This window comes from Cavia porcellus, unplaced genomic scaffold (genome assembly GCF_034190915.1).
Source record: "Cavia porcellus strain 051 isolate PalLab524CR breed Dunkin Hartley unplaced genomic scaffold, mCavPor4.1 scaffold_20, whole genome shotgun sequence".
NCBI lineage: Eukaryota > Metazoa > Chordata > Mammalia > Rodentia > Caviidae > Cavia > Cavia porcellus.
This window is the reverse complement of record NW_026947503.1, coordinates 53283988-53301903: the sequence shown is the minus strand read 5'-3', so window position 1 is coordinate 53301903 and position 17916 is coordinate 53283988. Positions and strand designations below refer to the sequence as shown.

Genomic DNA, 17916 nt, shown 5'->3' with positions numbered 1-17916 from the left:
AATGTTTTCTTTGATCCAATCCAATAGAAGGCTACCGTAGAAAATAAAGCATAAAAATATCCTAAAGTATCTTCAAAAATCCTTGTCAATATTATTTATTGTGGTGGGTGTAACATTTCCTTTGGACATACATAATCTGAGGTCTTACTACAGTGAAAGCTAGCTCAGCCAGACATCTACAAAGCACAAGTCCCTATGAGTTGACATTTTGATAATTCACTTAAACAATTATTATGGATGGCTGAAATAATGACCTTGAGGATCTATAAAAAATGATGTGGACGAATGTGAGAAAGGGTATGTACTTTGTTAGGGCTGGAGTTTTCATGAAATGATACAAACAGAACTTGAATCAGAACCCAAAGAGTTTGAAAGTTCAAAATCATGAGAAAGGTGCAAGGCATTCTAGGCAGAAAGAATCTCATGAACAAAAACACAGATACAGAGGAATACACTGAGTGTAGGCCTGTTATACTGAGACATCCCACTTGGAAATTTACCAAAATAGCCCTTCTCAATCAGACAGATAATGTGTGGGATTTTAATGCCTTCAATAAAGTATGCCTTTTCAAAAGCCTATCATGACAGAATTGTGCTTCCTTACATTTACAGTTTTAAATGCTTGTTAGTAAAATGAATATATTTACTAGTGTTCAAATTCATTTTATACATTAATCTTAGAATTGAGGGGTAAGTTCTATAGAGGAGATAATCCCTTTGTGCTAAATGAACCTATCTACAGGGGCTACAAAGAAATGAATCATCTACGTTTCATTTGTAGTCTCTTGAAAATATGACTCAAAAATTACTCTTAATTTATGCAGATACTGTTTGGCAATGATGTTTAATTTAGCTCCCCATGAAAATCTGTGAGTATAAAGGAAAACTGAAAAAATTCTAAGAATATTAAAAACTAGATACTAGAAGACGTTGACTTAAATTAGTCAATTATCACATTAAATATTATGTAGGTAGCAATGATGTATACAGGATACATATATCATGCAACCAATATGAAATTCTGTAAAATACCACACAAAAGATTTATTAATGCAAAATAGCGTGAAGATGGCAGTGTGAATATGTTATTACCTGGAATTAAAGTATATTTGATTCCGCTCACCTTTAAGATAAAAATAAATTCAAATACAGTTTTTGGTTGGCTTACTTCTCTGTCAAGTCCAGCTGCCACCGTGATGATGTCTCCAGTCTCATTGTTGATTGTAAACATGTTGGGTGAAGGAGTGCTTGGAGCCTGGGACAGGATTCTGTACCTCAGCATTCCATTGAGGGCATTGGGGTCATCAGCATCTATAGCCGTTACGGTCATCACGTATGTTCCTAGAACCAGTAGACAAGGAAAACAGGCAGTTATCTTGCATTTCAGGGCTCCTAAATGGAAAGTGTATTTCCCATATGATATGTCATATGTTTTGCTTTTTCAATACCAATATTTCATATCATTTAGATGATGAAAGAGTTTTAAAGAATATAAAACACAATGTAGATAGTTGAAAGGAAGGTTTTAAGAGACACGTATTTATAGAGTCAAATTTCCTGTAACTTAGAAGACAAATTCACTCGGTGATTCAGAAAAGGTTCACTGAAGGATCTAATTTATATAAAACACAAATAAGAAATAAAGAGGCCATCAAAAACATATTTCATGAATGCCAATTCTTTCCCTTGGTTGATCGTATTTTCGTCTGTTGAGCAAAAGCATTAGAGTGGCATGCGAAGTGTGACTCTCCAGCACCCAAGTCACTTTCTAAAAGTAAGCTGCGTGCACAGAAAGGCGTGCTCCGTTCCTCAGGCCATCAGGAGCCACCTCATGCATTTCTGTTTCGGTATATTGAGTAGGGATTTGGGCATGTACTTCATTTTTTTCCCCTTGGAGATGGAAAGAATACTGTAATCAACTTAAGGACTTCAGCTTATTGGACGTTTTGGAAAATAAATCTATAAAACATTAAGAACAAGGAAGTCCCCATTAGTTAGATAAAGCGTAGTTTAGAAGTCACTAAGAAAAGCAATTGCTGTTGAGAATGGTTTGTGTCACAGCATTTTTCAAGAACTGGATCATAAATTTCCTACCTTTATCCTATCTTCTTGAGTACCTTAATGGAGAAAATTTTATCTTGGCTCTTCTGCATTTATATGGTACACTTTCACTGCAGAGTTAACTTGATGAAGACACTATATGCACTTATGTAATTTCTTCAAGATGAACATAATTATTGTGTATTGTAAACATATACTAATCATAAACTAAAAAGAATAATTAACTGTGGCTTGGGCTTGGTTACATTGATCAAATTTCTGTTCAGAGCTTGCCCCTCTAAATGAGAAATGCTTTTTGGTTATGTACCATCTACACTTTTGTTTTTCTGAAAACTTCACTTCATTTATTTATTTATTTTGTTTTTTTGCTTTCTCTGCCCAACTAGAATGGAAGCCCCTGCAGGGCAAGAATGTGCTCATCACTGCTGAATGCACATGGATAGATTAGGGCCGAGGAGTTAGCATTTGCTTATTATAAGCATATGATGAATGAATTAACTAATGACTAGATGAAGAAGCACATTTCTGAACCGTATGCCAAAATACTGATTAACACAATTTTAACTTGCAAAGTATCAGATTAAGAAACCTTACCTTGTCTTCAAACTTATAGAAAAACCACAGGAAATAGACTTATGACATGTCTTTACTTCTGGTGACCACTTACAGTGTTTTATTTATGGGAAACTTAATGGAAATCTATAGTCAAATGCATAAGAAGTATAGCATGAATAGTTTATTTATTTATTTATTTTTTTTACCAATTTTTGTGAAGCACCATTTTGTTTTTTTTTTTTTTTTTTTGTCTTTTTCGTTTTTATCGGTACCAGGGATCGAACTCACGACTGCCTGTTTGCAAGGCAGGCGCTTATGCCGCTGAGCTAAATCCCCAGCCCCTAAGCACCATGTTTTATAAAATTTGAAGTAAGAGAGGGAAAAGTACATGATTTTTAGAAAGAAAACTTTTGTGGAGAAAAAAAAAAACAGCCCAAAGTTTATCTGTTTTGGGGATGTCTGCATAGGTTGTGCTTTGGAAAGGATAACATACTTCAACTATGCTGTATTTTAAAACAAAGAGAAAAGCTACACTGAAAATGTGATTCAGAAGGAGACACAGATTACTGAGCCTCCTGTCTAGCTCTCCAGGGGCTCCCCGCCCCACTCCTTCTTTCAGAGGATACAAAGAAGTGCACCTGGGCCAGGAAAAAGTAAGTGCAGGGCACAGTTGTTTGTATCTAAAATGTCTCATATGTAAGGAAGCTGCATGAAGCTATACAGATGACCAAAGTATTACATATATACACACTATATAGCTCAATTTTAAATGCTAGGTAAGGCTTTCTAAATTGCAAAATAGATAGCAAATTAAATCTCTCTAAACATCAGATCTTCTTAGGGAGGCCTGCCACACTCCTACCACTGAAATCCAGACTAATGCTTTGTGCATTGGCCTTTCACACTAAACAGCCCTCTTGTCAAAGCTATTTGATGGTGACCAAAATCTGCAGTGTTTTCTGTACAAGAACCTAACTTTTGTCAAACACCATTTCATAAAGGGCGAGGCTTTTGGCCAGTGCTGTTCCTAGGCTAAGCCATGTTCTGTTACAATAGCTGAAAAGAGGGTGCAGAGGACTTGAGAGCTGCTAGGAGAGTAAACAGCCAGTAGGTAGAGGGCAGCAGTCACTGCTTTTACTAAGCCTCTGCTGTGGTTTTATTTTTCACTATATATATATTCATATACATTTGAATCTCACTGTGCATTTTCATACGTGCATAACGTACTTTGATCATGCTCATCCTGCTATTATGCCCTCTTTTCTTAACTCCACAGCTGGATCCTAAAAACACCGAGTAGCTCTAAAGCTATCCGACTGGGCTTTTGTTGCTGCAATATCTCCTATGACTGGATCTCTATGCTGTGGACACAAAGTTTCTGGTCATCCGGTGCTCTCTTTCAAGCTGCCCTCACTGCATCAGCACCATGAGAAGCTCCTGGAGATTTACATAGGACAGACTCTGCTGTGGTAGTATATATTGTTTTTAATGATGAGAAAAATCATCATGTGGCCAGGAAGGGGCATATTTTTCTGTTTTGAGTCTTCAATCTGTTTCCCTAAATTACTTTTCCTTTTTGCCCATTATGAAAAAAGAAACGACAATAAAAGTCTCATAATGATCACTTCTTTCCTTGCTTATTATGTTAGTGCCAGTTATGTGAAAGGCCCTCGAGTCATCTCTCAATGATAATGGCTAAACTTACCAGGCTTTGATCCCTCAGGAACAGTCCCATTCCAGACCTGGTGCAGGAACTCGGGTCTATTATCATTCATGTCAATAACATTGATGACAATGTCAATGGGGTTCTCCACCTGATTGCCATTAATATCTACTGCATGTGCCCTCAACTGCAAAAATAATCAAAAAACAAAGGCTCTTAGCAGATCTGTCGGTGGGCAGATACCGATACGCAATCACAGCACTACTCAAACAGCAAGAATGGACAAAGAGCAGGAAAACAAAAGCTGTTCTTCCCTAATAAATCTGTCTGTTTCGCATAATTAGAATGGATACAGCAGGAAAGCACCACCTCTGCTATCCAGAAGATGAAACATGATGCTCAGATCTCAATGGGTTTTAACTCAATTAATCGCTATATAGGAATGAGGCAGAAATTATCAACATTTGAAGCTGAGGAAACTTCAAAAATGTCCACTGGTGGTCACACTGTTCTGTCTTTTGACAGAGCCTAGATTCAGAGTCACTTCTATCCAGCTCATTAACCCTTCTGTTAAACAAATATATATGGCGGAATCAGGGTAACTGATAACATGGTACTACCAAAGTGTAGTCCTAAAGCTCATGGGACAAACAGAGAATCCAGAACATTAACTGCACACAGGGTATGTTCACACTAGGCTTTCTTTTTAAATTGTGAAGCCACTCACAAACATTAGAACTACTTGAGTATGCACGACAGCTTTCCTTTCTACTGCCCTAGTTCTGATTCTGATGGTAGTTGTGGAGAAATCTTACATTATTTTTCCTTTTAAACAAATGTAATCACTGAGTTACTCTTGGCAGAGGATCGTCAAAATCTTTTCACCTAGCACACAGAAATTCGTTACATCCTTCTCAATGACTGTGTAGTGTTCCATTAAATTGTTGCTTTTGAACTAAAATGTTTTTATGGTTTTCCTGTTATGTGTGAGGCTGGCATCAGCATATCCTTTTATTATGTAGATGTTCTTGAGTATGTTAAGTAATGTAAATTGTATTATTGCTTTTCCATACCTTTAAAGTAGTATTTTTTCCTTGACTTATTTAAATCACTATTTCAATGCCATATCTTAATTATAAAAAATACTGAATTTTAGGAGCTGTTCTTAATATTGTAATTCTGCAGTTCTATTGTGCTATGGATATGGTCTTCTAATATGCAAGTGACAAGCACTTGAAGAACAGTAATTTTTCCCAAAACTCCCTGAACATATTTCCTAAGTTTTTACTACCGTAGTTCAAACATTGAGAATTCATACAGGAAGAGATCAGATCATTTCGTATGATTATGATTTATATTCACAAATTAGAAACTAAACTAATTAGAGACTGTTCTGTTATGTACCATTTTAATCAAGTTTCCCCATTCAACATAAAGCAGAAATGGGGACTCACTTCCATTGTAATACTATACATCTGTTAACAGTGCTGGAATCTCTATATATTTCTCATACAACAGTTTTGATCTCATTCATGTAAATTCGTTCTTATAGTTTTTCTGAGCTACATATCAGAAGGCAAGTATCAACATGTGAAAAGTAATAAGATTTCAGGCTATTTCCTTTTATCCTTTGTTCTTTTTTGGCACTATTTGTTTTTTATCAAGAGCATTCATCACTTGTAGAAAAAACAGTATTCAAACTATTAAATCAAAAAGCTACAAAGATTTCTGCCATTAAGACTCACAGTGTCAAGGCTGTTTGACAGATAAGAGGTAAGGGGAAACCCTGCACATGTTTAGAGAAATAAGAACACATTGATTTATCAGCTTGTTGAAATCTTACATGAAATCGGGCTATCAGCTCGCGATCCAAAGGCTTGGTCACCGACAGCTGCCCTGAGATGGGGTTGATGATGAAGATGCCGGTTGGAGGCTGGTCAGCTCCTGGCCCAGTGACACTGTACCGCAGGGAGAGGTTTTTATCCCTATCAGACCGGATCTGAGGGTCAAGAAAGCAATCACATTAAACAAGAGACTAAATAGGCTCACTGTCGAAGACAGTGCACAACACACTTCACGCCCTTGTCCATATGCAGATTTGCTCTAGCTCTTCCCAGGACACTGGGGAAACTGTCGCAGGATCTACTCCTCCTCTGGGCCTCTTAGGGATGGGCTTCAAAAAGAGATGTCGCCTCTTGCCAGAAAGATGAGCGCAGCATTCATTCACATCGAAAAGAATGTTTGCAGGGTAGTGCAAAAATATCAAAATTTAGAAGTGTCGGTTTTTAAAAGCAGTTTCCAGGTTAGACTATTTAACACAGAGACAGGTGTCCACTTTAACGAAAATAAAAGTTGTTTGCCTTTCCTGCACCAGCTACAATAAGAAATCATTGTCTACCACAGTGTGAAACAGCCTCATGTGGAACTCTAATATAATGGTTTTAGGTCTGGACCTCAAATTTCTTTCCTTGCAATCTACTAACAATATTCACTGCCCCCTAAACTGTCTATAGCATTTTAAGGTGTTCTCTAACAGCAGGACTTTTTATTAATGACTAAGCATGTGAGAGCAGGTGTTAACATATATTTTATATTCAAATGCCATGCCCATTAAAGCTCATTGCCTTCTCTTCCAAATACAACTAAATCCCAGGAAAATTAAGTCAAGGTATCGCAGTGACTGGAGGTGGAACAGACTGAAAAAATGAAAAGAAGACAGGGACACAGAAGGGACAGATTGGGCAACACTCTTTGCATGTAATAAAAGCAATTTTATGTATTAGGTAAGTAAACTTAATCCACTAATGAAATTGAGTTGTGTTTTTTTTTTAAGTTAAATTTCTTATTTTCTCACGTTCCACTAGGCAGAAACAGAAAGTGTCTTTATTTGGGGGTGATACTCATTGTTAAACTGAATCATAAAGCACACTAGCACCAAATATAACATATAAATGTATGTGTCGCAGTAGTGAAGTAATCATTTACAGAAATATTTACATTTTAATAACTGAGAATATAATGATTTTGTCTTATTGTACTTTTGTAATAAAAATGGGTTGCTAATTTTACTAAACATGTAAAAGTAACTATATGTATGTATATATATACATATAGAAATTATATATATATATATATATATAATTTCTGAATTTGACAGCATGAATCTGCAGTAACTGAAAAAAAAAAAGAAAACCTTATTTCTCAGATTGGAAAGCCTCTGGTTTTGCACTGCCCCAGGGATTCTGTTAATGGTAGCAGAGGTCATTATTTTTTTTTTCTTTAAAAAACTCTCAAATGCACTTGGTGCTGGCATTTTTAGCAAATGATTGCCCTTTATTTTTTTCTTTGGTCCAAAGCTATCTGTGGAGGGCAGAATTCATTATGGGGAGCTCCGCTTCCAGCCCGGGCCTCTCAGGTCCTATGCTGTCAGAGTGGAAATGTGCGCTGGTGTCAGGTCAGCCAGTTCCACACTGAACAAGCTTACCGCGCCTGGTGTCCAGGCCCTGGAAAGGGCCCTACTTATATAAATAATAATAAAAGAAATAGACAATAAATGAAAAGGGAAGAGGCTTTCAAAATCACTATAGAAATTGTACTTACACACAAAAAAATTTCTTATTTATGTCACAGACTTAAAAAGAGCCAGAAATATGACTAAGACATGCTGAACACCATGGAAATAATTCAAATTGTCTCGTCCTACCCTGACAAGCTCTTGAGGAAAAGGTCCTCTGGAGTTTTCTGGTAAGTTGATGGGAGGGATGACCCAGTCTCTCTTCTGCCTTTGTAGGGAGCCACTGTGCTTGATCGATTGTCTTGGGAATACTATTTCTTCAATTTCATGGGATTCCTTTGCATTAAAAGAAAATACAAGACATTCCTGAGAATTAGGAAAAGCGTTTTTTGAAGGACTATCAATATTAATGGCTCTCTGAAAGCATAGGAACCAGTTGATTATGAACAAAAAGTAAATCTGGAGGGTGTTTTTTCTTGTCCTCCTATTAAAATAATAGAAAGTAGCATATAATTTTGGTGTTACTCTGTCCATTGAAAAATTGAATTCTGAGCAATTTGTTATATAGTTCAATTGTGTAAACTATTTGCCATTTCTATAAACCATCTTAGAGAGTAGTTAATATTTAAGCAAAATTTAATAGTATCCTTTTATATATTTCTCATTAGTTTAAACCACAGTTCAGGTAATGTGCTACTGTACATTAAATTTAGATCTTGATGTGCTAAAATATAATTTGAATTCTAAGAGATGTTTAATACATACTGCTAAGGAATGTCTCAAATATTTATGACCCTATTAAATCCCACAGAATTAATGCTGTAATTATTCTAAACCTATGTCAGCCATGATGGATGTGGTAAATGACCCACTTTGCACATTAGGTATTAATCTCTGCTAGATGTCAACATTTCCTTCTGTTTCTCCCAATATCTGTAAGCATTTCAGCTATTAGCCTTTGCTGTTTCAGTGCAAATATCCAAGCAAGTCTGCCAGAACACAGAGAGCCAACAACAACAAAAGCATCTTTTCACCCCATTAGTTACCAGTTTTCACTTTATATTACTCAAGTGACATGGTTCCCTGTAATAGTTAAGAGATTAATAACTTCACATAAGGAAACCTCAACATGAGTATAGGAGGAAATGATATATTTTCCTTGGATACATTCATTCTTGTTTGATACATGCATGCATATCACATTTCAGTTAAATATCACAAAATAATGTATGCATCCCTATCTTTCACAGTACAAATATGCAAAATGCAGTTCACAAAATAATAGACATCAAAACAAATAGGTGCATCTCCTCCAATCTGTTTTGAATTAACTATAAGAACTAGTATATTCAGAAAATAATATTAAGACAACTTTCCTAAGTTATTGCGCCTTGTTTAAAATCCCTAATGTAATGACTTACACAAAGTAAGTGCTCAATAAACTTGCTGATTGATATTGCTTGAAATGTACCCAATTCATTTAATCTTAGCTTACAGCAGCTTCCACCAGAGGGAGTACATCATTCCTGAAAGTCATATCCATGAATAAATAATTCATGCTCCCCAATTTGATTATTCAGAACCGACCTCAAACCCAACACTCATTGCCAGGATGTTTTTGTATTACTCCTGGAAATCTGCACTCCCCATCTAACAAATCTAACTCACGGCACGATGTAAAGAATTGTTTATTTTGTGGTTACAAACAACAGCTTGAAAAGCTTTTGAGAAATTTAAAACCAACTACTTCTAATTTAAATTAGGTTATAAACATCAAAATATAAACAGACATGTCAAATATAATTTCTTGTTGCTTAAAATATATTTAATTTAATTATCTTACAAGATTAAAAATACGACAAAATAGTTTCAGGAACTTAACCTGATAAGAATTCAAATACTCGCCATTCATTCATGTGACATGAAGCTGAATGTCTGTTTCACTCAGACTGTTAGAAATCAGACTTTTAGACATCAGCTCCAAAGCCATATTTTGATACAGTACCTTTGTGGACTCCTCAGTTAAGGTTGGCTTGAGGCTCAATTTTACTGCCACTTGCCACTTTTCCTGGGTCTCCTTGTCCTGGGCATAGATCAGGAACTTAGCGTGCTCAGAAGAGAGTGGAAAGCTTCTCATGGCGTATACCATGCCGTCTTCATCCACCTTGAAGTCTGCTGGCTCGCTGCTTTCATACTGTACTTTTCTTTTTCCATTGCAGTTGCTGAAGTTCACTGCAAAAGATAACAAATACACATATATATGTCTAATTATGCTACATAGGCAAATATAACTAAAATCTACACCTCTGCTGGGTTTAGGTGGAATCATAAAATATAGCAGCACCAAACACACAAGTTTTGTTCTTATATGCTGCAAGGTGTTTTCACACGTAAGAATGTAGTCAGATCTCTATATTTGCAGTTTCTGAACCTGAGGCTTCGACCAACCTCAACTGATTGCAGATTAAAAATATTCTAAGTAAAAAGCAATATTACATTTGTACTGTTGCTCTGCATATGTACTGGCTTGTTTTCTTGTCATTACTCTCCAAATATGACAGCACAACTGCTTACAGAGCACTTACACAGTGTGAGGTGGTATAAGAAATCCACTGATGACTTAGGTATGCAGGAAGAGGTGTGTGTGTAGGTTATATGCAAATACTACACCATTTTCATGTCAGAGATATGAGAACCTCTTGATTTGGTTATCTGCTAGGTTCATGGGTCAAATCTCCCTTGCTTACCAAAGGATGCCTACACCACACTGCAGCTGCAAGTGTTCCCCAGCATCTCCTTATCAAAGCTCATGCACACCACGAGTTACAATTTTAAGACCTGATGGTAATTTTTAAAAAATACTTCAAAATTCATATTCCCGGTGGTGCTGAGTTCTATTAAGTGACAACAATTTTGCAAATTTCAAAGCAAATAAAAATATTTTAAATGTTTTAAGGATATAAAGAATAAAAAAGGTTTCAGTAAATTATTTTAACCTCACACGCAAGGACTTAAATTGAAAAGCTATATGCTTGTTTTGGTGTGGTGCTGCACACTGAACCCGGAGCCAAGCACATGTTAGGAAACCATTTTACCGCCTTACAGTTCCCGCCCAAAATTAATACTTTCTAAAATGCAGTACCCATCAGCTTGCATTTCAGCAGGTAATAAAAATAAAAATTTATGATGTTCAAACTAAAAATACTCAAGGTAAAAAAGCAATACGAATTATTCTCTAATAAAGATTATTTTCTTTGAAGTCTTTAAAAAATTACATGGGAAACAAGTAAAGAGATTAAATAAAGTTCAAACTTTCATTTCCAAAAAAAATCCTAATATTATGTAGTATATGCTTTGGAAGGTAATCAATAGGCACAAAACATAGATATAATCATATAGCTTTTGCATTTCTCCATTATCTAAGTATTTATGAACTCCACCAACACCTCACACTCAAACAGAACACGGTTGTTTTGCTTTTATTAATGTAAATTTACTGAGATACGCACGCTGCTACAGCTGAACAACACACATGCTTATTTCCCTTAGTAACCATAAAATTCTTGAGAGAATAAAGTACTTTAACTATTGAATATATTACTTCCCATGTAATACTAGATATATCATCCTTCATATTTTGCTCACTTTCAAATGCAAATAAAAGTTGTATTTTAAATTCAATTATGTTAAACTAAAATGTTGGCCTTTGGAACAGATGTATGCCAAAAGATAGCTAATTACCGCTGTTTCATGCCATGTGACTTATAATTTATAAATGGGGATATTTTCTATAGAACAGTGCTATTTATTGTTTACTTTTTATTAAAGACAACACACCAAAGAACCTTGCCGAGAAATCAAAATGATAGGTTTGTTCCACCTTTAAGTATAAATGTATATACCTTTTTCTATTATGAAAGGAACACACTGTACTGAAGTTGGATCACAGAATTATTCACTGTCCAGTTCCTTGTTAATGTTTAGCACTCCAGCATTAATCCTCATTGGTCCACACCTGATTGCTGGAACTGTCTCTTAGGTGCTCCCCCAGCTCCAGGTCATGGTGTATCCACTGCTGGACTGGACCTCTTTTGTGATTTTCTCCTTCCTGCTTAAAATCTACAATATGATGCTTAAACTCTTTAAGCTGATTCTTGAGCACTGTGTCTCCTTGGTTTCACTCATACCATGTTCTAAAGTACCAAAGTAGCTGTCCTTTACCTCACTATGAATCACATATAGGCTCGCTGTATGTCTGTCTGGAACTCTCTTCCACATCACAGTGCTAAAACCATGCCATCATTGTCAGAGGAAAATCTACTGAAAGGTCCTTCAGTAGACAGCCTCTTCCCTCACTGGAGACGACACTGAAAATTTAATTTAACTTTTAAAAAAATTCTTATCCATTAAAACACAGTTATCGGTTTATTGTTGTAATAATCATTATGAATAATGTTTATTTATTAATACTTTCATACATCTAGAATTTCTCTCCCAAAAACTAACATAAATTCATTTTGCTTAGGTGACACTGAGTTCTTATACACCTATTTGTGAGAAAAGTATCAATGCTTGTTAAATATCCACTAGTATCTCACAACTTTTCAAAAACTAGGAAATAGACAAAATACAGAAGTATGAACATTGTTACAACAATATACTCGACAAGAACCAAAGATAAACAGGTAGTTCAAATAATTGGGCAATATATTAAATTGCTAGTAGTGCAAAACATTAAATTAACGTTTACTGAATGCCAGGCATTGCAAAAGATACTTTAGATTGGATCATACACTTGAAACTTCACAATAACCTTGAGGTGGAAATCATTCTTTCAGTTGTACAGCTGGAGAAAAAAAAAATTCAGAGAGTCATCTCCGTGCAGGGCCATCTGCCTTCCTCTCCTTCCCCTAGAAAAGCGCACAGGAATCAAAAATAATAAAATTAAGGAAGTGACAAAGAGGCCTGATAAATGCTTGTGAAGAGAATGATGCCAAATTCAGACCTCTGACAGTACCGTGATATAAAGCATACTGCAAAGTTATTCTTAAATCTACCCTGAAGGCCCCTTTGAGGGCAGTAGCTGGAGCCCCTAAAGGCGGGGTGACCGTGTGAGCAGAAGCGAGTCCCCCTGGTTATTCTAGCTGCCAGCTCTGTTAACCTGGCACACTGTTATCAGCTTGGATTTATATGTTAAGAGTGCTTTGGGGAGGGAAAGAAGGCCTTTGACAAAAATGCATTTGCAAAGAAGAAAAAAAAATGTGTTTTATTCCTGCCAAGATTCACTGAGCATTCTATGAATGAGAAGAGGGTGACTCAGATGTGTGACGCTGGAGGGACACTTTGAAGGAACCCTAAAGAAGTCACCCCACTAATCAGCTAGTACACTTTTGTCTCTGATCTATAGTTAATGTGAATTGGTTTACATATCTGCTAACTTTTTGGAATTTTAAAAACAAATCTTATTCTCACATAATCTAATATTTAAAAAGCAAACTTGGAGCCATATTCAGATTTAAAGACTATATTCTATTATAGAATCCCCTCTGTATGTTAAAGAAACACTATGAATCAATACTTTACATAAAAATAAGTCAACTGGGTCAGGGATCTAGCTCAGTGGAAAAGCACTTCCTAGCAAGCTCAAGGTCCTGAGTTCAATTCCCAGTACCCCCCGCTGTCCCAAGTCAACTATCAACCAAGGAAGTACTCCTTAGTGAAGTACTAGTTCTGACTTCATTCTGGTAATGAATCCACATACAGTATCTAGCTAACGGCTGATAGCCAGGTTTTATTATTTTCAAATGACATAAATCAAAATGCTTATTATGTTCAATAGGTATCATGTGAATTCCATTTATTTTCTACTAAGCAATATCTATTTTCTGTTGTCTCACTCACCTATGTCCTAGATGCAGACAGGAATATTTTCTCAAATTTGCCAGAATTCTACTCTGCTCTGAATCTTATGTGAGAGAATTTTCGTCTTAAAGAAAAGTTGATGTGGAAAAGGTTGAAATCCGCTGTTACAGAATCTTGATAAATATTCAGCACTTACAGCCAATCAACAGTTTTCAGGTTAAAAGTAGAAGTGAGAGTGGACAGCAACCATTTCAAAAGAACAGGAAGCTATGACACACGGTTTAATTTCTAAAATTAGACTTTAATTTTAATTATGAATATGATTAAAATAGACAATGAAATTTTGATTCTTGTAAAAAGAAATATATAGGTTCATGCAGCTAAATTGCTTCTGTTATTAAACTTCTAACCTATGGAGACTAGGTAAAGAACATAATGAACAAGGTTTTCAACTTTTTCTTTTTTAACTTTTAAAAAAAGTTTAAATTAATTTTTGTTTTTTTAAACTTCTATTTTTCAAAACATGAAGCTATTTTATCATTTTAATATGGGCCTATTGACAAGGGTTTTCAAGAAACACTGATGGGCAGCATATCTTAAAATAAAAACTTAAAAGTGGTATAATTCTGTATTACACCAACATGGTAAATATGACATCTGTTTCTGGCAACACTTACTGAATGTAAACACAGAATAAACTCTTTCAACTTTGCACTTCAGTTAATAATAATGAATCACTATTGGTTCACCGGTTGTAAAAAAACAAGTATCTTATTAATCAGAATGTCACTGAGAAGTTTGCACACAGAATGTCATATAAAAGGAACTCAGTAATTTTTGTTCAGTTTTTCTGTAAACATAAAACTGGCCTAAAAAGTACAGAATAATTTTAAAAATTGCCTTTTTTTACAGGTGATGGTGCGGCCTGCTATACTGTTAGGAATACAAGAGGGATGAATGGCGGTCAATAACTTCTATCTTTTTCAAACATTTCAGTACATTCATAGTATACCTGATTATTCGGAGCTGGAAAATAGAACTGAATCAGTACCCCACTTAGGGAGACACTGAGCTGCTGTTTAATGAGTGTTATAATATTTAATAACATACGTAATAACATTTTGCAATTCTATTATTTTACAAATAAAGAACATAAAAACTTTTTTTCTGACAGAACAATCTTCTTTATATCGATGCACTAATTTTGTTTATGTGCTCAGACAACTCCAAAGTATAAACTCCCAACTTTTGGAAGGTGGGATGAAAGGAATTACATTTAATGGGAGGAATGAGCGTGGCTTACAGGGTAAATCAAACTTAAAACAAGTCTACACACAATTAAATGTTTGTAGCTAAAGCATTATAACATTAAGCAAGAAATTTTTATTGGACTATTGCACAGTTTACATAATATGCAGTTATGTGTTCCAGTCTGCATAAAACTTTGTTAACATGATTAATACAAAATTAAACACCAGGGAAATAATTATTTTTAAGTATATTTTTACTCTTAAAGAAAATACCTCAAATTAATATTAACTATAAAACTGTAATATCCTTATAAAGTATTAACAGGAAACCACAGATCTTATATATTAAACGTATTAGCAGTTAATAGTATTACGCAAACCATATGAATGAAAATATGCAAATACTTACATGTGGTTTATAATGTTTTGTTCAAGTAATATTGAACCGTATTTAGAAACAATTAGCAAAGAATTTTTGTACCTAAATATGCCTTTAACTTACTATTCTTTTGACCTTAATTATTGTTTTGAAGGCTCTATGACTTGTGTCTAGATGTCCCCTGAAAACCTAGGTGGGGTTTTTCGGAAGTGGCTGGATCAAAACTGTGTGATGCTGGGATCAAGGGTGTGTGATTACTGAATTATCCACTGATTGCTTTGGCATGGTTCTGGATGTGGTTAGTGGGGAAGCCCACCCTGGGTGTGAGTGCTACCTGTGCTGAGGACAGGCTGCCTGGGTAAAATATAAGGGAGACAAAGAGGGCTGCTGTGGTCACTCGCTGCTTCCTGCCTTCCGCCTGTCCTGCTTTGCTATGGACTGTTTCTCCTCTGCGGTGTCCCTCTGCCATGCCATCCAGCCTCGTAACCAGCAGGCTATGGACTGAACCACTACAAACTGTGAGCTACAATAAACCTTTCTTCTTTTGAGTGTCAGGTATTTTGTCTCTGTAATTAGAAAATAACTAAGACCAGGGCTTATTGGGAAAATGTGAATAGGTTCATAGTGTTAACCAAAATTCCCCTGCCACAGGCACGAAGCAGTATTATTTAACAAACTTGACACTTATTAATGAGATGGGAGCAAGGAAGTGTAGGGGGCTATCATGATTTTAGGGTTTTATTTTTTTTTGACTCAAAGGGACAAAAGTTACAAGGATGGTCTACAAATATCTGCAGGGCATAGTGGTATAATCTGATCACTCTGAGTGACTGAGAGAGGAGGACCTCAAGTTGAAGACCAGCCCGGACAACTGAGTGAGACTCTATCAGGAGAAACACACACACACACACACACACACACACACACACACACACACACACCAACCCCCCCCCCAAAAAAACAAAACAAAACAAAACTAAACTAAACAAACACACTGCAAAGGGGCTGAAGACACAACATAGCACTGGAAAAAAAATATGAAAACTCTGCTTAAATGTTCTTTGGTACCTTAGGCCCTGACTAATTTACAACTCAAGAAATAATTTATTTTCTAGGATAATTTAGTAGCTGTTCTCTGATTCACCAATCTTTTTCACACAAGTACAGTGGGAACAATTTTGAGATAGTTTGCAAAAGCCTACAGGGAGTTTGTTGAAAAAAATGAGTTGTATTTTCTTTGTACCATATAATTATGGTAAGAAAAATTAACTATGGACTTTGGGGGAATATTTTCATTATACACTATGCACAAAACTTTCGATGGGAGCATTTTAAGAATTGTTTGTTTTGGAGTGCTATAGGTGTTGGAATCAGAAGTGCATTATAAATGACATCACTAAGTATTTTTACTTTTTATTCTGAGACAGGGTCTCTCTCCCTACATTGCCCAGGCTAGTCTAGAATTGATGATTCTCCTGCTTCAGCTTTTTGAACAGCTTGAATTAGAGGTATACTTAATGATATATCTGAGCTTGTGTTCATCAAATACATTTTAAAATGAGTTTTGTGATCGAAATATCCAATTCTTAAAAATTATCAGCAATGAAAATTTTATTCACAAGAGTCAGGGGCTTCACAGGGAAGCATAGCATCCATCACTTCTCCAAATGCCAGAAAAGTTCTTTCTTGTCATGTACCATGAAGAATCAATTTATTCCAGTTCATCTTCTTTCTTTTTGTCACACTGACACATGTAATGTCAGATTTCCTTGCAGAAACATAAGTCTTTTACAAAATTTTTCCTATTAAGTGTTTCAGAACAGTGGGTGGAGCTTTGCCTCATGTATTCTCACGTACTGCTCTAATGGTCTTAATTTTGTTTCAGGATCTAAAATATAACACCCTGTAAATATCACAAGCGAGTCAGTTTCATCCTGTTGTCAAACTAGAATTTTTGCTTCAAACGTTTAAGGTCTGCACATGTAATATTCATTACAGGACTTTGCAGTTTTCAATTAAATTCATTCAGGTGCTCAAAAATGTCAAGCAAGTTAGCTGTTTTTTTTCAAGTGAATAACTCTCCTTTAACGAATCTGCACAAACAGTCACACTCGGAATCCATTTTTCTATTAACTTATAAACTCTGAGGGGAAAAGGTAACTTTTGAATAGCTTGTGAACCTTGAGAAATATCAATAAAATTCCTTGTCTGTGCATAAAGCAGTATCCATTTGTTTATACTCATATTTTCATCTCAATTTATGTGGAATTAAAATTTATGAGCAAATGTCCATGTACAAGAGACTTATGTGAATAGAATTCTAAGATTAAACTCTTGAAGCTTCTACCTTCATGCCATTTATAGCCTTTTTTACTTCACACTACTGGGGCTGTAGCACCAGCTGAATGTAGTATCTGTTCAACATCTTGCTTGAAAGTATTCAGTGGCCTCCTTGCATATATAATCTGCAGAAGTTTGCTGAGATTTATTTTTCAGAATAACTAATGATCTTCAAGAATTATATCCACTGCTATCATCTAACATATTTATTAAAATTCTAAAGTCACTGATATGCAATGATTCCTATGTATTGAATATTCTTTTCTGATTATCATGCTGTTGTGATTTGTAT

General features: G+C 35.5%; 1 protein-coding gene across 1 annotated transcript in view; it reads right to left on the bottom strand.

The window, feature by feature from the left end:
- The window catches only part of Cdh2 (cadherin 2), a 205745-nt gene that overhangs the window by 44658 nt on the left and 143171 nt on the right, over positions 1–17916 (bottom strand). The window contains exons 3-7 of the mRNA XM_063231811.1: positions 9799–10025; positions 7983–8129; positions 6123–6278; positions 4322–4466; positions 1169–1341 (exon numbers count right to left, since the gene is read on the bottom strand). Coding sequence (XP_063087881.1) covers positions 1169–1341; positions 4322–4466; positions 6123–6278; positions 7983–8129; positions 9799–10025 — 848 coding nt within the window. The remainder of the gene's footprint in view (positions 1–1168; positions 1342–4321; positions 4467–6122; positions 6279–7982; positions 8130–9798; positions 10026–17916) is intronic.